Source organism: Mesoplodon mirus, assembly GCF_964341445.2.
Source record: "Mesoplodon mirus genome assembly, chromosome: 9".
Lineage (NCBI taxonomy): Eukaryota > Metazoa > Chordata > Mammalia > Artiodactyla > Ziphiidae > Mesoplodon > Mesoplodon mirus.
In genome coordinates this window covers 24434151-24456811 of record NC_138985.1, presented here as the reverse complement: position 1 = coordinate 24456811, position 22661 = coordinate 24434151, and the positions used below count along the sequence as shown (strand labels likewise).

At 41.4% G+C, this 22661-nt stretch overlaps 1 protein-coding gene across 1 annotated transcript in view; it reads left to right on the top strand.

Annotated features, from left to right (window-relative positions):
• The first annotated feature begins 999 nt into the window (after window positions 1–999).
• Window positions 1000–22661, top strand: part of VPS41 (VPS41 subunit of HOPS complex) — a 194646-nt gene continuing 172984 nt past the window's right edge. Inside the window, exons 1-2 of the mRNA XM_082631906.1 lie at window positions 1000–1045; window positions 13150–13188. Of these exons, the coding sequence (XP_082488032.1) occupies window positions 1025–1045; window positions 13150–13188 (60 nt within the window). The 5' untranslated portion in view covers window positions 1000–1024. The remainder of the gene's footprint in view (window positions 1046–13149; window positions 13189–22661) is intronic.

Here is a 22661-nt window from a genome sequence, read left to right as displayed (position 1 = left end):
GTGGGTCTAGCAGGTTACAGCTAGAGACCTGGGAGGCACAGAGTGTTGAGTCCATGACTTCCTACTAGGTCAGAGTCCATGCAGCACAGGGGGTCAATACCACTTGCTGCCATTTGAGATGCCCTCTGGTAGTTTGTATCTACTGGAAATGAGTGGAAAGAAGTAAATGCCCACCTTTGAACAGGATACTGCAGATTCTGAGGTCTAGGAAGGAGAGTTCATAATGCCCAGAAACATGGAGAGGGGATCATTCATTCTGAAGGATGGAAGTAATACAGTGGTTTTACAGATTTTACCAAGGACAGATTTATATTCTATCTTGAATATTTACCCATAGAATCTACTCAACAAAAATTTAAACGAATAATTTAATTAAACATAGAGGTTTTTTAAAATTTCAATGTCCAGGTGCCAGAAGAGAAAGCTGACTTAAAGTAGTAGCAAACAGTAGGAGCTAAATCTTTTTGGAGGATAAATTGTCTCTGGTTCTCAGTTTCAAAGACTGTTTTATATTTACTTAATATACTTAAAAAAGAAAAAAGCAAAAAACACTTTTAGACTAAGCTGGATTTGGTAATCACAGTCTTTGGCATCAGACACAGCTGAATTCGAATCCTAGTTCTGTCCTTGACTGACTGTGTGACCTCTGAGCCAAGGTGTTCCCCTCTGTAAATGGGAATAACAGTAAGGTTTGCTGGGAGGATTAAATGAGATATTTCATGCAAAGCTGTAAATCCAGGACATGATATAGAGTAAGTATAAATAAATACTATGGTAACCACGGAAACGATGAGACCAACAATAAAATAAATCATAACATTAACTGGTTATGTTTGGATTCTCCAAAGCACAATTCCATTGAGCTTGGGGAATTGGAAGCCAAAACGAGGCCAGGTAGGTTCCTCAGCGAGAATACATTTCCCGACTCAGACGATGCTAAAACTACATTTCCCAGCAGGCGCCGGGCCCCAGGCTCTTGTTTTCTCTCATTTCCGGGTGTGTCATGTGACTCCCCGGCTCAGCCATGGCGGAAGCGGAGGAGCAGGTAAAGGCTGCAACTGCTAGGCAGGGGAAGGGGAGGCGAGGGTGAGGCGATCGGAGGCGTGCAGTGGAGCGTGCGGAGGTGCGGGGCTCCTGCGGGACGAGGCAGGCCCACGTGGGGCGGGGAGACGGCAAAAGTCCGTTTCGGGGAGCGGAGAGGCGGGTGGGATGTCGGCTCCTGGACGTCACCGCGGAGACAGCGCGCCGACACACCCCCGGCGTTTGCGGGGCGGCCCTTCCTTTGGCGCTGCTCTTGTGGCCTGTGCCCCGTGAAATTTTGGCTTGAAGGCAGGCCGGGCTCTCCAAGGGTCTGGCTGCCCGTGGGAGGCATCACGCATGATTTGAGTTTTGAGGTCAGGTGGCTGAAATTTAAGTTCCTCTCGAAATAGGACGGTAGAGGTGATATGCAGGTGGACTAGGAGAGAGTAGACGGGATGAGTTTTGTTTCGGATCTATTGACTATTTCATTTAGGTACAAAGCTGAGTCAGTGTTGCATCCGATGAGTTTTGTTTCGGATCAATTTCATTTAGTTACAAATCTAAGTCAGTGTTGCATCAGGCAGTAGTTAAGTGCATCTATCAGTCCGGGAGCAAAAATGTCTTAGGCTCCAGTGCTGGTTCTCATTCTTAAAATGTTTCTTTGGGCTAGTTATTTAACTTTAAATACGAGATAGAGATAATAATAGTACTGTCCTCGAAGGGTGGTTTTAAGATGGAGTGGGTTTAACACAAATTTAAAGTGCTTGGGAAAAGTTGGGCTCAGTAAAAGTTATGTGGGATTATTTGTTGCTGCTAGGACATCAGATGGCAATGTCCAGTCGACACCTGGCAATGTGACAGTGGAGTTTAGGGAAAAGTTAGTGATGGCAATAGTTATTTTCATATAGGCAATAGTGGTAGCCAGACATTAGTTGAAATGACAAAGTTACATCAAAAAGCCAAAAAAGGGCTTCCCTGGTGGCGCAGTGGTTGCGAGTCCGCCTGCCGATGCAGGGGACACGGGTTCGTGCCCCGGTCCGGGAAGATCCCACATGCCGTGGAGCGGCTGGGCCCGTGAGCCATGGCCGCTGAGCCTGCGGAGCCTATGCTCCGCAACGGGAGAGGCCACAACAGTGAGAGGCCCGCGTAACGCAAAAAAAAAAAGAGAAAGAAAAAAAGCAAAGACCCGAATTTGGGAAAATACCTTAAATTTCCATTTCCAGTGTCATTTCAGCTTGGCACTGTTTTTCCTTATAAATTAACAAGGCGGTCAGGTTCCATAGTTGCTTCTAAACAGTGACTTGATGATGAGCTGTTTAGTATAAGAGAAATTTATTTAGTTTAATAATCTACTTTGTACCATTTCCAACATACTTCACTTACATAATAAAACTTTGCCCTGTGTACATTTGATATATGCCAATAAATAAGAAATTTGCTGAGGTAGAAATTAAATTTGGGCCGTCACTGTGTTAACAGAAGAATCTTCTGCCTACCCTGGAGCCTCCTTTTCCATTTCAAGCAGTTCAAAGGGAGATGCTCATTAAGCTCATGTAATTTCATGACTCACAGCTGGGTTTGATGATAGTAGTGAGATTGGTTTTCACACTGTTCATCTCTCTTGTTGAAATAAAATTTTTTGGTTGTTTGATTTAAAAGCAAGAAACCAAGCTCCTACATTCTTAGATATAGTGTAGTAGGAACAGAGAGAGTTCTTAGAATTTATTGCTGTTTTGTGCAGGAGTTTGGCAAAGCTGTCTGATGTAAAAAGACACTTAGAAAGTTAATGATATAATAAGAATCCTTTGCATTTTTACAGGATTTTCCAGTTTAAAGAACCCTCTCACATTGCATTTGGTCCTCACAAAATAATTCTGTTGGTAAACTTTATTCTGATATATGTCAGGTCAGGCATCTCTTATGTTCCAAACCTTCCAGTGGCCTCCTATTGCGCTCTGAAAAAAAGCCAGAGTCCTTAGAATAGTCTAGTTGCCCTATAACACCTTGTCACAATTGCTCCCTGTCCTTGTCCTCAGACCTCATTTTCCACTATTCTCTTCCCCTTCTGTCACTGTGCATCAGCTATCCTGGCTTTCTTACTCTTCTTTCAACAAGCTAGGCATGGACCTGCCCCAGGGCCTTTGCTCATGCCGCTCCCTTTGTTTGGCCCCAGATATTAACAGGGCTCTTTCTGTCACTTCCTTCCTGTGTCTGTCCAAGTGTTATCTTTTTGCATGAGACCTTCCGTGACCATTCTTTGAAACCTCCTTCTTGTGTAATTTTCTCCTTAACGCTCATGACCATCTGACATATTGTGTTCTTAAATAGCTTTTTTTTGGTATACTCTGTATATTTCTGTATATTCTTTCCGTAAGACTATAAGCTCCATGATGGCAAGGATTTGTTCACATTGTATGCCTGACACCTGGAAAAGTGCTTGGCTCTCAATATGTTAGTTGATTGAATTTTACAGATAAACAAATTGAAATTCTGTCAACTTAAGTAACTTGCCAAGGCTTGTGTCTAAAACATCTCTAGTTGTGTCTCCAAAACTCACGATTTTTCACTGGCACACTCTGCCTTTTTAAAAATACTGAAGAACGTATCCTAAATCACTTTTTACTTTGTGAAATAGAATTAGCTCTTATCACCTTAAGACATTTCCTTCAAGTTACGATTTCACCTGTGATGCTTTAACAGCCAGTATATGGTTAGAGCAGGCATTTGTTCCCCCAGTGGTATCCGTGTCATTCTCAGAAAGAATGTTCTCAAAAAGGCAACAGCAGAAAGAAGCTAACATCCACAAATTGTTGTTCTGTTTATTTTTTTAAAGAAAGCTGCCAGATAATTGTACCTGTATTATGGGGCCTTTATAGATTAAAAATGGTTAGACTTTCCCCACTCTGCTTGATTTGTGTATTTTGCATTTCACATAGGAAGCCATTGAAATCTGACCAAGATAGGAGGCCTTTATTACATAGTTTTTGGAAGGCTAAAAGAGCCCAAAAGTGGTGATAAATAAATTTGCTAATTGTTCTGTTCTGCTGCTTTGAACCTTTTAGACAATCTTGACATAATTCTCCTCACGTCTCCTGAATGCTTTAAGAATCAAGATGTGTGTTAAAATTAACTATGACAAACAGGTTAGGGTAAAGGAAGCATTTTTCCTTAGCGCCATGTACTGTAAATGGAAACAGTCCTCCAAGATGAGCAAGACAAAACTCAACCTCTCCTCTTAACTTTTCTGAGCATTGTACTTTTGGTGATGGATCTTTTACCCACCTTAATTTTAGGAAGAGCCAAAAGAGTGAGATCTGAACTGAGTTAATATAATACAGTTCACAGACTCCCAAACTAAAGATCCTTTTTTGGGGAATTTCCTGGCAGTCCAGTGGTTAGGACTCCTCGCATCCCGTGTAGGGGGCAGGAGTTCGATCCCTGGTCAGGGAACTAAGATCCTGCAAGCCACAAGGTACAACCAAAAAAAGAAGTTAGAAAAAAAAATCACTTTTTGTATATGAATGAACTTTTTTTTTTTAAGTCATTGGGAAACCCTTGTTTATGCTGGGTATGGTTAAGGTAGTTAGTAAAAATAGTGACATATATTTATAGCTCACAGAAAGCACTAATACCCTGCATTGTGCCAGGAAATCTTCTAACCAGCTGTTTTACCTAGCTCCAAAATGACTTACAGTTGACCTTCGTAATCACAGATGCCCAACACTATTTGTCCATGCCTTGCTTCTGAACAGCATTCTGCCTGAAGTCTGGTTGTTCGTGTATTTGTCTTACCTCTCCTGCAGATTGCTGAGTCCTCAAGAATCAGCACCGAGCTTACTCATGACTGTATCTCTCACAGGGCAACTGCTTTCCAGGTACTAGGTGCTTAATAAAATGTTTAAACGGATTTATTAGGGGGAGAATAGCCTTCTGAATTGAAAACGTCAAATGGTTAATTTAGGTTCAGTAGAATTTGTGTTAAATTGTTCTATCTTACTTGAAACTTTTGAAAGTTATTAATTCACATGAATTGTAGATTACATTTCCTACATTGCTTACTGTGCCAGCTCCCTGGGTACCCTTTCGTCTTTCGTACCAACCAGCAGAGAACCTAGTCCACTAAAATATTTGGTCACTCAGACCATCTATTCTTTGACCAGATAGGAGAGTTTCTGCTTTGAATTTCCCACTACATTTTAGAAGTGAGGAACGTTCTATCTGTATTGTAGAGCATTTAAGGATTATCAGATAGTACATTCATGAGTAGTTATACCCTCATGTGATTGTGCCCCGTGTATAAAATAAAAACCAAGTTGACAAATATTTGAGTGTCGCAGTTTTCTTGCCTGTAGCTTGGGGATTTTACTCTCCGGGACTCCTGGGAGTATGAACTGAGATAAAGTATGTTAAAGTGCTAGGTTGAAGTGGTTGGTGTGTAAATAGGACAATGATTTATAACCCAAACGTGGGTTTGGCTTAGGTGCGCACAATTCTCTTTTCATATAGTTTGGCCAAGATAGGTCATTTAAAAACAACTTTACTAATAAATAACTACAGGAAAAACAAAGCCCCGAACAAGAAGTTGCAAAAGCACAGGATCAGAGAAATCTTTAGAGGGCCCACTCTTTACCATCATCTAACAAATATAGTCACAAATTAGCTCAGCTGGGTGTGCTTATTACCTTGTGAGTTTCTTCTCGCATCTTCCTCTGGGCTGGTTGGCTGGAGGCTGATGTCATTAGCTGATTACTGGTAGCCTCCTTGGCTCCCACATTACCACCTTGGGGAGGGAGCATTCATCAGATCAGGGGCTTCTGTGTTTCATGCAGCTTCCCATTCATGGCTGCTCAGTCACAGTTGCCTTTGTTTCTTCTAGAAACTTTGTCCTCCTTAGTGGGGTTTTTTCCCCTTTCTTGTTTGTTGGTTTGGTGTTTTTTTTTTTTTTTTTAACCAAATCCTTGTGATTCTGGGCCCTTATTTATACCTACTGAAGATGGAGTGGATACTAAGAAGTCAGAAAGAGAAAGACAAACACCATATGATATCACTTATGTGTGGAATCTAAAATGTGACGCAAATGAACTCGTCTACGGAACACAAACAGACGCAAAGAGAACAGGCTTGTGCTTGCCAAGGGAGAGGAGGGTGAGGGAGGATTGGATGGGGAGTTTGGGATTAGCAGGTGCAAACTGTTATATATAGAATGGATAAACGACAAGGTCCTACTGTATAGCGCAGGGAACGATATTCAATATCCTGTAATAAACCATAATGGAAAATATATAGAATGGATAAACAACGAGGTCCTACTGTATAGCGCAGGGAACTATATTCAATATCCTGTAATAAACCATAATGGAAAAGAAAAAAAATGATGGAGTGGATTAGCAAATATTAGCCAGTTCTCCCTACTGCGTTTAGATGATTCTGATGCAAAGTCAGATTTGGGGCTGGGTCACTAGGCAGCAAACTGGGGCAGACCTCAAGGCTTTTCTTCATTTGCAGGATAAGTATAGTAGTTGAGCCTAATTGGTTGAAAAGGTTGGTAACCTAAGTCTCCCGGCTTCTGCCAGCTCCCTGGGTACCCTTTCATCTTTCCTCCTCAACCAGTCTAGTCCTTGGGGACCCAAAAGCTTTCTGTAATGGAGGCTCTGTGCACAGGGATATCAAATACATCTCACACAAAATATTTCTTCTTTCCTGTGCCGTGCCTTTGTGAAACGTTGGAAACACTCCATCAGGCTCAGCTGTGGCACACAGTTGTTGGGAAGGAAAAGAAGGTGGTAGTAAGTGTTGTGTGTTTCACGTCCGTCTCCAGCCTAGTCTGCTTTCCCGGGGCCTGGTCTCTGCTCTTTTTCTTCATCCTGCGAAGTTTGTAGCTAGCTTTCCTCAGGCTCCAGCCTCCCATTTCTCCCCCAGATTCTCTTCGTTGCCCTCAACAAAGAGCGTGTATTCCCTCCAAACTGTGAGGACTAAGCAACCTGGGAGTCCCCGGCTTCTCTTTCTCCTCCTGGGTTGACCATCTTCTTAACCCCTCCTGGCCTCTGAGGCTGGCTGTGCTGAGTCTTCTCCCGGGCCGCTGTCACGGGGCCCTGATCGTAGGCTTAGGGGTCGGGGTGGGTTGAAAGCCCTTATTGGAGGGGTCTTCTGAGAGCCCAGTTAGCTCCTTCCTGGGGCTGCTGCTAGGTTGTTAACGTTCCGTTTGGGTTGCTCTATCCTTGTTTGTTGCTACCACCCTTCGGTTCCCCTTCTGTAGCTGTCCTGTAGCCACGAGCTAGTCATTCAAGCATTTGCCTGGAGAAAATGCACTTGGTTTTGCTCATAAATGGAAAAGGAATATACAGAGGAGGTACAATGTTACTGCTTTGGATCAGCAGCTAATTTCTTTTTTTAAAATTTATTCTATTGAAGGATAGTTGATTTACAATGTTGTGTTAATTTCTGCTGTACAGCAGAGTGATTCAGTTATACATATAAATACTGTTTTTCATATTCTTTTCCATTATGGTTTATTATAGGATACTGAATATAGTTTCCTGTGCTATACAGTAGGACCTTGTTTATCCATTCTCTGTATAATCGTTTGCAACTGCTAACCCCAAACTCCCAGTCAATCCCTACCCCCTTGGCAGCCACAAGTCTGTTTTCTATGTCTGTGAGTCTGTTTCTGTTTCCTAGGTAAGTTCATTTGTATCACTTTTTAAGATTCTACATATAAGTGATATCATGTGATATTTGTCTGACTTACTTCGCTTAGTGTGGCAATCTAGGTCCATCCATGTTGCTGCAAATGGCATTTCATTCTTTTTTTATGGCTGAGTAGTATTCCACTGTATATATGTACCACCTCTTCTTTATCCACTCATCTGTTGATGGACATTGGCTGTTGTAAATGGTGCTGCTATGAACATTGGGGTGCATGTATCTTTTCAGATTATAGTTTTCATCTTTTCTGGATATATGTCCAGGAGTGGGATTACTGGATCATAGCGCAACTCTATTTTTAGTTTTTTGAGGAACCTCCATACTGTTCTCCACAGTGACTGCACCAATTTACATTCCCACTGACAGTGTAGGCAGGTCCCCTTTTCTCCACACCCTCTCCACATCAGCTTATTTCTTCTCATCATCGTCGGCAAACGGGTATTGACCTGTTCCTTTGGGTAAGGTAGTTGGAGGTAGGCAAAAGCCTTTGGGTTCATCCACAATGAATTAAAAAGGATAACTAGTAGGACCAGGCAATTAATATTAGGTGCAAGCTGACGGGTATAGAAGAAAGAGAAGCCATAGGAGGCCAGGCCTGGACCCTTGTGGCCTGGACTGACTGGAGACAATTCTGTGAATAAGGTGAGACCTAAGTTGGGCCATGAAGAAAGTTTAGGATTTAGAAACAGCCAGTGAGTTTCAGTCTTTTTTTTTAGCCTCAGATGGGCAACATGAAAATTGAAGACATAAAATCTAAGCTCTATTGTTAAAGCAAGAGCGAAGAACCTCAGCCTGACTGTCACCACCTCCCAGAGGTACCCCCTGAGAGCTTCCCTGTAGAGCATGCTGGGAGTTTGAGGACCGCTAGGATGAGTGCAGAGTTGGGCCAAGGGCCTTGTAAGCTGAAGGAGGCTCTGCGCAAGCATCACAAGTTTAAGACGCTGGGTGGCAGTGGAAATGAGGGGGATTTTCTGGTGTAGGGAAGTTGGGGATGTTAGTGGTGAGGTGCATTCTGTCTCTGGGGCCGTAGCTGCTCAGCTTCAACTGCTGTTTATGGAAATATGGATTTCAGGTATAGTCTGAGTTTAGGAAGTCAGAAATACAGAGTTGTATGGGAAAGTCTTAAAAACACTAGCCAGGCCAAATAAAACACCTACTGGCCACATCCAGACTGCAGGTTGCTCTTTTGCCACCAATGACAGAGAGATGTGACCGTGTGACCTCTGAGTGAGAAGTCACCGGGTGTGGCTGGAGGGCTGTGGGTTTGTGCAGAGAGTGGGGAGTGAGGCTACAAGTGCCCTACGTGCCACACTGGGCTGGGCTTTGACGACCTTGCTGGGGAATCTGAAATCTGCTGACCCCCGAGGGTTCTTTGAGGAGGGTGGTGACCAGGGTGCTGTGTGTTCTGGGAAGATGATCCTGATGATGGTTGATGAATAGATTCAAGAGGTCACAGGTCGGGACTTCCCTGGTGGTCCAGTGGTTAAGACTCTGTGCTTCCACTGCAAGGGACACGGGTTCGATCCCTGGTCAGGGAACTAAGATCACGCATGCCATGGTGTGGCCAAAAAAAAGAGGTCACAGGTCAAGGCACCAAGATGGTTCGTTAAAGCTGTTTGGGCAGATGATTAAGTTTCAGGGGTTGGTTTGCAAAAGAAGGATAAAGTGGAACAACTGTTGAGTTTAGCTTTCAGCCTGTTGCCCAGGATTTGTCCAGCTGTACATTTGTATCACTGGGTACTTTCCAGCCCTTCATTTTTCTTCAAGCAGAACAGCACAACTTTTTTCTTATTACGGTGAAATGCACATAACGTAATATTTATCATCTGAACTATTTTTAAGTGTTGTGATTCAGTGGCATCAAGTACATTCATGTTTGTGCAACCGTCACCACCATCCATGTCTGGAACTTTTCATCATCACAAACTGGAACTGTACCCATTAAACAGTAACTCTCATTCCCCTAGCCCCCCGCACTAGCTGACCTCTGTTCATCTTTCTGTTTCATATTAAGTGGAATCCTGCAATACTTGTCTTTTTGTGTCTGGCCTGTTTATCTTAGAAACTAGCAATTTTTTAAATGTCTTTATTGGAGTATAATTGGTTTACAGTGGTATGTTAGTTTCTGCTGTATAACAAAATGAATCAGCTATACGTATACATATGTTCCCATATCCCCTCCCTCTTGCGTCTCCCTCCCTCCCTCCCTATCCCACCCCCCCATCCCACCCCCTAGGTGGTCACAAAGCACCGAGCTGATCTCCCTGTGCTATGCAGCTGCTTCCCACTAGTTATCTGCTTTACATTTGTTCGTGTATATATGTACATGCCACTCTCTCACTTCGTCCCAGCTTACACTTCCCCCTCCCTGTGTCCTCAAGTCCATTCTCTATGTCTGCGTCTTTATTCCTGTCCTGCCCCTAGGTGCTTCAGAACCATTTTTTTTAGATTTCATATATATGTGTTAGCCTACGGTATTTATTTTTCTCTTTCTGACTTACTTCACTCTGTATGACAGACTCTAGGTCTATCCACCTCACTACAAATAACTCAATTTCGTTTCTTTTTATGGCTGAGTAATATTCCATCGTGTATGTGCCACATCTTCTTTATCCATTCATCTGTTGATGGACACTTAGGTTGCTTCCATCTCCTGGCTATTGTAAATAGAGCCGCAAAGAACATTTTGGTACATGACTCTTTTTGAATTATGGTTTTCTCAGGGTATATGCCCAGTAGTGGGACTGCTGGGTCGTATGGTAGTTCTGTTTTTGAAACTAACACAATTTTGTAACTTACACTTTCCTGATTTGAAGGTAGAGTCTTTGAAAGAGAGAATGTGAAGTTAAAAAAATGTTTGAAAATCATTGACTGTTTCTCGAGATTCAGCCTCGCTTCTGGGATCCCTCGCTGGGGACATTCACTCCACGTCTTCCTGTTGCCTCTGTCTCTGGAGCATTAAGGGAGGGGGTCTTGATGAATAAATTAAGCTAAGAAGTAACAGACCAGGCCAATTCCTGAAGGCACTCATGCATGGTTTTGGTAGCACTGTGGAAAAAAGGGTCATTTTTTCGAGGCCACAGCTAGGTCTGGGAGGTTCAGACTGGTGCTGAGGCTGAGTCTGAGAGTGTCCTGGAATAAAGGTTCTCTCTTGATAACCGGCAGCCACAGAGGCTCCTCTGAGAGCCTGGTTTTCTTAGAGGACTCAGATTTCTGAGATTTGCACGCCTTGAGGTATCTGATTCCACCACTGCCTGCTTTCCGGTGGGAACAGAAGTGTAATTTGATTTTGAGTTTTTGGATTGAAATTGCTGGTTGGGGGCCCGTTTTTGTTTTAATGACGCATGGAAGTGGGACGTTTGCCCTTATACGCCATGTGCATATTTGAATGGATCTCAAATTAGGAAAAAAATGTTTCCTTCAGTTTAATGTAATTTTTTGAAAAGAGTAGTCAAGTGTTCTTTGAGAGTTCTAGAGGTGGGAAATAATCTCGCCGTGGCTTATTGGCACAGTTGTCAAAGACTTGTTTAGCTAATGCTAATAACTTAATGTGCAGGCACTGTCAGGGATGTTAGAAGTCATTTAAGTTCAACCTCGAAGCCTCTGCGTTTTACCTCCGAGGGCATTAGGAAATTTCAAGATGCTACATGTAAAACATTTAGCATCAGGGGCAATATAGTATAGATGTTGAGTAAAGACATCAGAATAGTGACTATTAATATTAAGTGGAGTGTGTCCGTGTCCGAAATAGAAGGATCTGGATGGCAGATGCCGTAAAACCAGGAACTGGGGATGGGATGGTTAGTGGAGGGGAGAAACCATTTAGAAGGGTCGGCCTGATATGTTTCATTAAGTATCTGGAGAACTGGCAAGCAGTAGAAGAGATGGATTTTTTTTTTTTTGTGGTATGCGGGCCTCTCACTGTTGTGGCCTCTCCTGTCGCGGAGCACAGGCTCCGGACGCGCAGGCTCAGCGGCCATGGCTCACGGGCCCAGCCGCTCCGCGGCATGTGGGATCTTCCCGGATCGGGGCACGAACCCGTGTCCCCTGCATCGGCAGGCGGACTCTCAACCACTGCGCCACCAGGGAAGTCCCGAAGAGCTGGATTTTTTACGTGTTGTATTAGGGCGAAGAACAAAACTTACTGTGGAGAGATTGTCGCTCCAAATTAATAAGGACTTTCTAATATGTAGATTGCCATGAAACCAGAACAGGCTGCATTGGGATATAGAGGAGATGCTGATATTCATCATGGTTAATGATAGAACTGCAATCCAATTCTTAATTACACCTAACATTCATCCCTATTTCACAGGTGAACTTCGAGAGCAGGGACTGTATTGTCCACTAGGCTCTTCTGGAGGCAGCCTGCCACCTGCTAGGTTCTCAGTGATTTTCAAGGCATGAAATTAAAATATTTTCAAATGCCCGATTTGTGTTTATCCCGCAGTCCAGTTTGCACTGAGTAATATATGCATCCAACTTTCTTTAAAATGTTTATTTTTTTTGGTCTTGCTGTATCTAAAATGTCCTTGCCCCATTTTTTTGGTTCTTTTTTTCTTTAATCTCGTGGATGGTTGCGAAATGCTTACGTTCAGTGTCAGCATATTAGTTGTAACCTTTTATTACTATTGATATCTATAAGCACGTTAAGTAAATCTTCATTTTGCTGACCTCTTTGAGGATGCGTGGCATCAGCAGATTCCCTTTGAGTGGACAGGTGAGAGATTAGCGGAATCAAGTCCATTTTTTCCCCCCTTTTTGCTTTGTTTTCTCCAGAGCAGCAAGATTCATTGTCTAGCAAGAGGGAAACTGTGTTAAATGGCAGAATTTGTCTTCCAGTTAATGGTTTAAAGAGTGGATGTAAATTATACAGCTTGTTTGCACAGAGTCTGATAGGTACCACGCTAGGGGAGTTCTGTTGTAAAAGCTGTTAAGCAAGACAATCATTTTGACTCAGCCAGATTCATAGCATAGTAATTAATAGCACAGGAGCTTTGCCATATAAAAATTGGCTTATAGATAATTTGAGATGGCAGTTGTCTCTTCTGAGATCAGTAAGGCTGCTTTGCCAGACTGATTCCCATGTTTAGCGAAGGAAAAGCCTTCTGGGTCCTCCCATGAGGAATTCCTGGGGTCATTTGTTAACCATTGCTGACCAGTCAAGGGAGGTCACTGGGAGCGGTGGATCCATGTGGCCCCAGAGCGACCATCTCAGGGTACCCTGCAGGGTATGGAGAAGGTGTTGTAGGAGGCCTTCGAGAGTTGGACCATGTGGAGTTCTTTAAACTGGAGTTGCAAATTACCTCCAAAAAAGGGCAGATGGATATTGGTGGTGGGGACATGATGACTCTTGTTCCTTGAAAATACTTTTTCTCCTTTTGTCACGTGTTCTGACTGTTTTCCCCGCTCTCTGCTTTGTAGGAAACTGGGTCTCTTGAAGAATCTACAGATGAGTCTGAGGTAAGGTGGGGATTCCGGAACCTGGGAATTTCTAGGTAAGCCAGCATCTTGAGCTGGTCATGCCTTGCTAAATGCAACATTCCCCGGAACTTGGCGTGGTAAAGTAGGGCCATAGGTGATTAAACCTTGGGAAGGACATGCTGGTCATCTTTAAAACTATTAAATGGATTGGCTTGAAAAATAAACAGGAAAAGGAACACAAAATCTTTTCCTCAATTTGAACAGTATTTTAACCTGAAGCATGTTGACAGTGGTGAAATTGATGCAAAGTTTTACAAACCAATCTTGACACTTAAAAACCTGCTTTTGAAAATAGCCACCGTTGGGTCTGCAATACTTATTCTTTCTTTTTTCTTTTAATGAATATGGCGTGCTCATTGGTATAGTTTCTGAATCATTGAAATAGTCATTTACTTCATAAAATAAAAAGGGAAGTAACTACCTTAAAAGCTGTTGGGGAGCTAAGTTGTATTAACGATTGAATTTAAGGAGAAAAAAGTAATATAGAAAGGAGGGCTTTAAAAAAATTTCTCAAGGCTATGCATAAAAAAGAAGTTTAAGCATAACACTGATTAATTAGTTTATTAGTGTTATAGATGGACTAATAACAATAATTGCTTTTTTCCTTTTAGTATTTCCTTTGGCTCAGAGGAATATAAAAGTATTTATGGTAACCTTTTGGAAATCCTCACCAATGTGATATTTAATATAATCTATTGCATTTGGATTGATGTTATAGTTATTATCTTTTTTGCTTTTGGAGGGGAAAGGGGGACTTACACATATTCTTCTGGAGGATATCTTACATATCACGCCATCATGCATTTGTAGTTTGGCTCTAGAGTTGTGGTTCTTAACATTTTCACTACTAAGGACCTCTGATACTCTCTTCAAAGCCCCTGGTAAGGTGTTACTGAATTTGCTTATAGATAGGATATAATAGTTGTTCATTTCTAATGAAGCATTGAAAGCATTTCAGAGCAACACCATTTTTATTTTTGGAAAGTTCTACTTAACTGAGAAGCCCGTGTTCTCAGAATCACTGGTTCAGAATCCTGCAGTGTCAGAGCCCTGACCAGGAATTTCATTTCAGAGATAAGGAACATGTTGGCAGCCACCAACATCTAAATCTTTCCCCACATCCTTCAGATACTAAACGGATCCAGAAGGAAAGCAAACCAAAGCACGCATAACCCCTGTCTCCAGCATAGTTAGGAAACAGGGAGTACTCTAAACTTCCAAATAAGTGGGGAAATAAATATCTGAATCCAGCCAAGAGCCAGCTCTGGATTGATTGGAGCTGAGGGTCAGATGGATGGGAATGAGGGGAGAGTAGCTGAGCCCCAGCGGTGGCAGAAAACAGAGGGAAATCAGAAATCATGCCCCATCCTGAGTGGGGAGGTTGTCAGAACAGGTCTGAGACGGGTGGATCTGAGCACTGACTGGTGCTGGACACTTTTTTTTTTTTTTTTTTACTTTTATTTGCATTTATTTTTTTTTGTGGCATTTATTCCCAGGCTGTAGGTTTTTGTTTCTTCAGTTTTTTTCTGGGATATCTTTTTCTTCTGTGCAACCTCCTCTTCTGGTTTAGGAACAATCTGTTCTTTTTCAGTAAGGATCATCTCAGTGTGGCAGGGAGAGCTCGTGTATGGGTTGATCCGACCTTGAGCTCTGGAAGTCCTGTGCCACATTGCAGGGAATTTGTTCACCTGGCTGTGCTCAATGACCAGAGAATCTACATCTCAGCCGTTAAGTTCAGCGTTACTCTCTGCAGTTTTGAGCATGTGCTGTAAGAATTCAGCCCTCTTTTTGGGCCACTGACCCTGCATCCAGCCCCACTGTTTGGCCTGGGCACACCTACCAGCTCCACCATTGTAAGGACAGATTGGCACACATTGCTTCTGTAAGGTAACATCCTTCAGATACTTGGTGGCTTTTGGATATGCAGACCCTTAATGGTCTGGGCAGTTTCACAAGTGTTCTTAAAGTGAACACAAAGATTTGAACCTCTTGCATGATTTTGTGGGGTTTTTCTGGGTCAGGTGGATAGCGAACCATTTTTAGAGGTCACCTCAGGCCGCTTACTGGAAAAGCAGAAAATTTAAAGAAAGGGGTTTGAAAATGCATGAAACACTGGCCATACAGCATTGGGGTGGGACTGCTTCTCGAGAGAAGGGGGAGGCATCCCCTGGAGGCCTGGTGGTGAAGGGAAAAGGAAAAAGCAGGGAAATTCAGGGTGCCCAGAAACAAACAATATCATAGAGTCAGGAGATTTACCTATTTTCTCTCCCCATCACCAAAAAAAAGATGCCACTTATTAAAGAAAACGGCCTTCATTTACCAGTGTAACTAAGAAACCTAGTAAAACACCCAAATACCTCACCTCTTCATGGGAGCACCTGTTGGTGCTGTCCAGGAAAATCTAAGACATTTTAAAATGATCTGAAACAGCAGGTAGCATCTGTATAAAACTACTATAGGAAAAAAACAAAGTGAGAATCAAAAATTTTCCAAGAGAACACCGACATAACACTCCATCATGAGTTGAATATGTTTAAACAAGCCTTTGCAGATGTGAAAGACTATCTTAAACCAGGAATTTAAAATCTCAGAACAGAAATGAATCAAAAAACTAGGAAGTGAAGGAATAAGAGTTGACCACACCCAAGAAAGAAATGGATGGAAAAGATACATGAACGTTGAGGAAACTGAGACCCAAAAAGGAACCTGAGCATCTAAGGTTGTAGCTGTTTCATGGGAGAAATGGGTTCAGATTCTAGTCCCCAGACTCTGGGCTCTTTTGGTCATTTTGCCTTCCAGCCCTGGTGCCTTCTCCGGATGGTACCTCAGATTCACATCTCAGCTGTGCTTCATACTTGCTGCTTGACCTTGGGCATAGCACTCAACCCTTGTATTCTTCAGTTTCCTCATATGAAAAATGGGAATTACTGCTAACCTTGTATGGTTGCTGTGAGGATTAGAGAAGAGTGATGTTTGCAAAGCATCTTATTTGGCATTTAGCACATGGGAAGCATTCTGTGAATATTAGTGATCCTCAGTTTATATTTTAGCTATGGTGCCAGTGGCTGATTTTACAGCCTGGTGCTTTAACCTGAGGGCTTGGAGAGACTCCCCGCTGGCTCTGAAGTGGTTACCCTCCCAGAGATTACTGATTCTAGGGAGTTTACGGACCACCAGAATAGTCAGGCTGGTGGTAGAGCCAAGGTTAGGCTTTGTAGGTAGAGTGAGTTGGCTTGCAGTCCAGTCTTTGGAGAAGTTTTTCTTGGATTTCTCACTCAGTTTGAACCACTTTCCACTTCTAGGATTGGTATAGGTATTGAGACACCACTTGGTGGCCAGAGAATCTTTATTCTTCCTTTTCTTCCTCTATCTCTTCTTCCTCTTAGGTTTTGTAACTGTTAATTAAGCTTTCTCAGGGCAGGCATTTCCTTTATGTACATATACCTCTTGTTTATTCAAATGCTCAGGTGATTTCCATTTTTTTTTTTTTTTTTTCTTTTTGCGGTATGCGGGCCTCTCACTGCTGTGGCCTCTCCCGTTGCGGAGCACAGGCTCCGGACGTGCAGGCCCAGCGGCCATGGCTCACGGGCCCAGCCGCTCCGCGGCATATGGGATCCTCCCAGACCGGGGCACGAACCCGTATCCCCTGCATCGGCAGGCGGACTCTCAACCACTGCGCCACCAGGGAGGCCCCGTGATTTCCATTTTTGTGAGCAACAATACTCAAGTGTTTTCAACCATGTAATATAAGAATTTATTTTTCTATCACTTTATGAAATGCTGCATTTCATATAAATTGGGCTTTCACGTTACAGGAAAACCATAGTGTTAGGTTATTCTGAAGTTCTTTTTTTAACTTTTAGTTAATTTTTAATTTAAAAAATTTTAGTTGTGGTAAAATGTACATAACATAAAATGTACCATCTTAACCATTTTGAAGTATACAGTTCAGTATCATTAAGGATATTCACATTGTTGGGCAACCTGTTTCCGGAATTTTTCTCCACCAACACTTATTTTCCTTTTTGTTTTTCGATAGTAGCTATCCTGACGTTGTGAGGTGATATCTTACTGAGGTTTGATTTGCATTTTCCTAATAATTAGTGATGTTAAGCGTCTTTTCGTATGCTCATTGGCCATTTGTGTATCTACAGAGATATATCTATTCCAGTCCTTTGCCCATTTTCTAATCGAGTTGTTTGCTTTTCTGTTGAGTTGAGGAGTTCTTTATATATTCTGGATATTAACCCTTTATCAGGTGTAGATATGGATATCAGGTAGATATCTGGATATTAACCCCTTATCAGATAGATACAGATACAACTCAACAACCTGTGGATAGGATGGATAGATGGATAGCTAGCTAGCTAGATAGGTAAAGGTCTGTAGAGTTATAAGTGATTTACCTTTATCTTTATCTATGTATTATATATAAAGGAAAAAAGAATATATAAAGAATATATATTTATCTGTGTGTATCCCTTTTTAGTTATATGAATACAAATATTTTCTCCCATTCCATAGGGTACTTTTTCACTCTGTTGAGTGTATCTTTTGATATGTAGAAGTTTTCACTTTTGATATAGTCCAGTTAACCTATTTTCACTTTTGTTTCCTGTGCTCTTAGTGTCATATCCAAGAAATCATTGCCAAATCCAATGTTACGAAGCTTCCTCCTGTGTTTTCTTCAAAGTTCTTATTTTACTGTGTTTGAGAAGAGAACACAGAATGCTCAAAATTATCCATATGTTTTCCACTAATCTTGAAAACTGCAGCCAAAGGAAATGAATTTGAGGTGTGGAGTATAATTAAAATAACGAAAGTGGTGTTTATGTTAGGATGTCAATGTTAACTTGTTCTTTATACTTAAAGTAGAAATTTAAAACCAGATTACGCCCAAGATAGTAAGTAATGTTATTTAATAAGCTGCATAGTTAGGGGTCTTGTATTCATGTTAATACTTAATTATGGCAAATTTGGAGGCTAACTAAACTGGCCCTCATGTCTAGGATATTTTGTTTTTAATATGCAGTCTACTGTTTATTCCATCTTGAAATGGTGAGCCAGACTATTTCTTAGATGGTGTCTTGTAAAGCTTAACAAAGAAATATGTTGTCTTCGAAAGGATTTCATTCCCGTTTTGAAGCTCTAAGATGTTTTCAGTTTTCAGGGATGAAGGCTGCTATCATGTAGGTGGTAGCACAGTGCTCTGGGAATTCAGAGGAGTGGATGTTTGGTCAGGAATGGCTTCATTAGGAGTCTTCAGGAGCTATTATGGAGGATGAGTCTGGGCAGAGAGGCTGGGCAAGTCTCTGGGAAGGAGGGAATGTATGTGCCGAGGCCAAGTCATGAAAGCGCATGCACGTTCAGCCAGCTGATGAGCTGATGAGCTCTGTGTGGCTGGCATGCAGGAGGAAGTTGGGAAGATGAGGTTAGACAAGGAAACCAGGGTGAGGATGTGAAGCTCGTAATGTGTCAAACCTGGCAGTTTGGACTTGACCCTGTGGACACGGGGGTGGGCGGCAGAGGGGAGGCAGCCAAAGCCTTGATTGTCAGGGGTGGGGATAGGGGCTGGTGACAGATGAACTGGCCGGAGAGACCCATGGCAGGAAGTTTCCAGTGGAAGCCCCCATTAGAGATGGGGTATAGGGGCCTGGGCTAAGCAGTAGCAGAAGGCAGAGAGGAAATACTTCTCAAGTTCAGTGAACAGGAAGTATAGGCTGGTATGTGAGAGATGAGCTAGATGGGGCGGGGGCGTGTGGTCCAAGATTTCCAAAGTATCTAGTGCTGCTGTATGGTGGGAAGCAGAGTAAACCCCATGATTAGGCAGTTAAAGGCAAAAGACATTCTAAGCCTAAAATCTGATACCTCTGTATTCAATTTTTTTTCCTCAAAGGTGGTACTTTTTACTTCATTGGTGACTCCTTTTATTAATGGCTTTGTTCTGGCTGAAACAAGCAATAAACTTTTACACACACACACGCAAGTGAGCAAGCTAATATCTGGGATTTTATTTTTAAAATCCTACAAGTTACTGCTTATAGAGGAAGGTTCTGAGCTCTCTTTGGAGCAAAGATGGTATTGTGGAATGAGCACAGTATCGGGCATCTATTTGGATAATGAGGCTCATTACAAAAACAAGCACGTTCAATGTAGGAAACAGTGCTTACATGTATTAATCGGCCCTATGACTTGGCCATGATTCTGTTTTACAGATGAAGAAACAGACTTAAGAGTGTTTAGTTAACTTGCCCAGGGTCACCTGGCTTGTAAACCGATTAGAACCCAGCAGTCTGACTGCAAGTTCTGGTCTTCTCACCTCAGTGACGCTACCTTCAACTTCATCTTGGCCTCTGTAATTTTATGCCAGACTCTTCCTCTATGCACTTTTATAGAAGTAGACAGGCCTTAAAAAAAAAACCTTCCTTAGAACTTCTTCCTATGTATAAAATGATATTTTGGGTGATGTTACAGAGTTTGGCTTATTCAACTAGTAGGATAAGACATCAGTTTTGGAATCTTTGAACTGGCTTTCTGTTCTGGAGAAGAGAGGATTGTCTAGCTAATGTATGTATGACATTAATAATCTAATAAAATTCCTGTTTTGTCATAAAATAAATGATGTTATTTATTTACAAAATAATTAAAACATATTTAAATAATTATAAACATACATATAACATACTTATTTATAAAATAATGTTATAAGTTATATCCCCTTTGAAAAGTACATTCATCTCTGTGTGCACAAATTTAGCTGCAAGAATGTGCATTACAACTTTGTTTATATTATAAAAATTTGAGAACAGGCTAAATATCTAGAAATAAGGAATTGCATTATCTTTTTAATTTAAAAAAGCTTTTTTACAAAAATGCAGTTTAGAGGTGGGGGTGATTGGCAAGCTCTTTTTGTAAATGTTTAGATAGTAAGTACTTAAAGCTTTGCAATCAAAGAGGCAATACTGAGGATATTATGAAGGTATGTAAGCATATAAACATGTAAAAACCCTTCTTTGTTTGTGGGTTGTACAAAAACAGGCATCTGGCTGGATTTGGCTGTGGGCTGTAGTTTGCTGATTCCTGATTTAGAGTATAATCCAGTTTCTCTTCACCCTCCAAAGTCCACATATGATCATAGAAAGAAAAACTACGAGGCCATATTATCACTGGGTCATGTGACTCTTATTTATCATAATCTGCCTTCATTTTTCTAAATTTTTCATAACATATGCATTACTTATATACTTAGCAAAACAATACAATTATTACTTTTAAACAAAACTTGTTAATGTCTGTACATATTACAGAACTTTTGGGTTGCAAAGCTGTGGAACCCAAAATAAAACTGCATGTCCTTCCTTCCCTACCTCAAACTCAAACAGGGAGTTAGGGAAAAAGTTTGGTTTATTTCTTGCCCTCTTTATTTTATCCAAGATTTTATATAAAACCAAAATTGTTTTTACTCTAATAAGCAATTTTTTCTTGAGTTTTTTAAAAGTTTAAAAATTTGAGACAATCGTAGATTCACAATCCATTGTAAGAAATAATACAGAGAGTTTCTTTATACCTGTCACCTAGTTCCCAAAGGGTAACATCTTGGGTAACTCTAGTACATCACAACCAGGACATGATATGATATGTGATGGTTACTGATGCAATCTACAGACCAGACCTTATTCAGATTCCATCAGTTTTATATGCATTCATTTGTGTGTGTGTGTGTGTGTGTGTGTGTTTGATTCTGTACACTTTTATCACATGTGAAGATTCCTGTGACCACCAGTGCTGTCAAGATACAGAACAGTTTCATCACAAGATGAAAAATAAGTTCCCTTTTAAGTCACAGCCACTCCCTCCCCCTCCTCCACCACCTGGCAACCACTATTCTGTTCTCCATCTCTATACATTTATCATTTCAAATGTATTATATGGATGGAACTGTACCGTGTATTTACCTTTTGAGATTGGCTTTTTCCTACTCTGCTACTCTTTTCATTGGCGTGGTTAGACCATTCACATGTAAGGGAATTATTGACATATCAGGGTTTCAGTCTGCTGGGTTTTTTTCTGTTTGTTTTCCCTGTTTTTCAGTTCTCTTGTTTCTCTTTTCTTCCCTTTCTGTGAGTTGCTTGAACATTTTTCTGAGATTCCATATTGATTGATTTATAGTGGTTTTGAGTACATTACTTTGTATGTTTTTTTGTTTGTTTGTTTGTTTGTTTTTTGCGGTACTCGGGCCTCCCACTGTTGTGGCCTCTCCCGTTGCGGAGCACAGGCTCCAGACGCACAGGCTCCAGATGCACAGGCTCCAGACGCGCAGGCTTAGAGCCCAGCCGCTCCACGGCATGTGGGATGTTCCCCGACCGGGGCATGAACCCATGTCCCCTGCATCAGCAGGCGGACTCTCAACCACTGCACCACCAGGGAAGCCCTGTATGGTTTTCTTAATGGTTGCTCTAGGTGTTAAAATATGCATACAAAACTGGTCACAGTCTACTGGTATCCAGGACATTTTACTACTTCTAGTCACATATAGAAACCTTACTTTTATGTCCCTTTACCATTCCCATTTTTAAAATACAGTTGTCTTAAATATTTACTTTGTTCATTGAGCACCACATCAGTTGGTATTAAACTTTTTAATTCAACTATCAAATATGATTTAAGAAACTCATGAAAAGAGGGATAATCTGCTATGTTTACCCCATTATCACCCATTTTTTATGTTCTTTTTAAAGTTCTAAGCCTTCTTCAGTTTTCTTCTATCTTCTTTACCTTCCTATTTAGAAAAATTCCTTTAGCCTATCCTTTAGGGGTAGATTTGCAAGCCACAAATCCTCTTAGTTTTTCTTCATCTGAGAATGTCTTTATTTCCCTTTCATTCTTAAGGGATATTTTTACCAGATATAGCATTCGTGGTTGACAGTTCTTTTCTTTTAGAACTTGAGAAATTATGTGCCACTTCCTTCTGGCCTCTGTCATTTCAAATGAGAAATCTGTTGTCATTTGAATTGGTACTCTCCCATAAGTAATGTGTCATGTTTCCCTGGCTGCTTGCAAGATTTTTTTTTTTACTTTAGTTTTTAGAATTTTAATTAGGATGTCTCTTGGAGTGGTTTTCTTGGCTTCTTTGGAATTCGTTTAGCTAATTGAATCTGTAGGTTTATGTCCTTCACCAAATTTGGACAATTTTCAGCCATCATTTCTTCGAATATTCTCAGTTCCTCTATCTTCTCCTTCTGGGACTTTGATAATGTGAATATTAGCCCTTTTGTTATTGTTCCACAGGTCCCTGAGATGGTTCATTTTCTTCAGTCTATTTTCTCTTTGTTGTTCAGATTGGGTAAATTCCATTGATAGATCCCTAAGTTCATTGGTTTTGTCCTTGTCATCTCTACTGTTGAGCCCAACCAGTGAGTTATTTCTTTTGGGTATTGTATTTTCCAATTTTC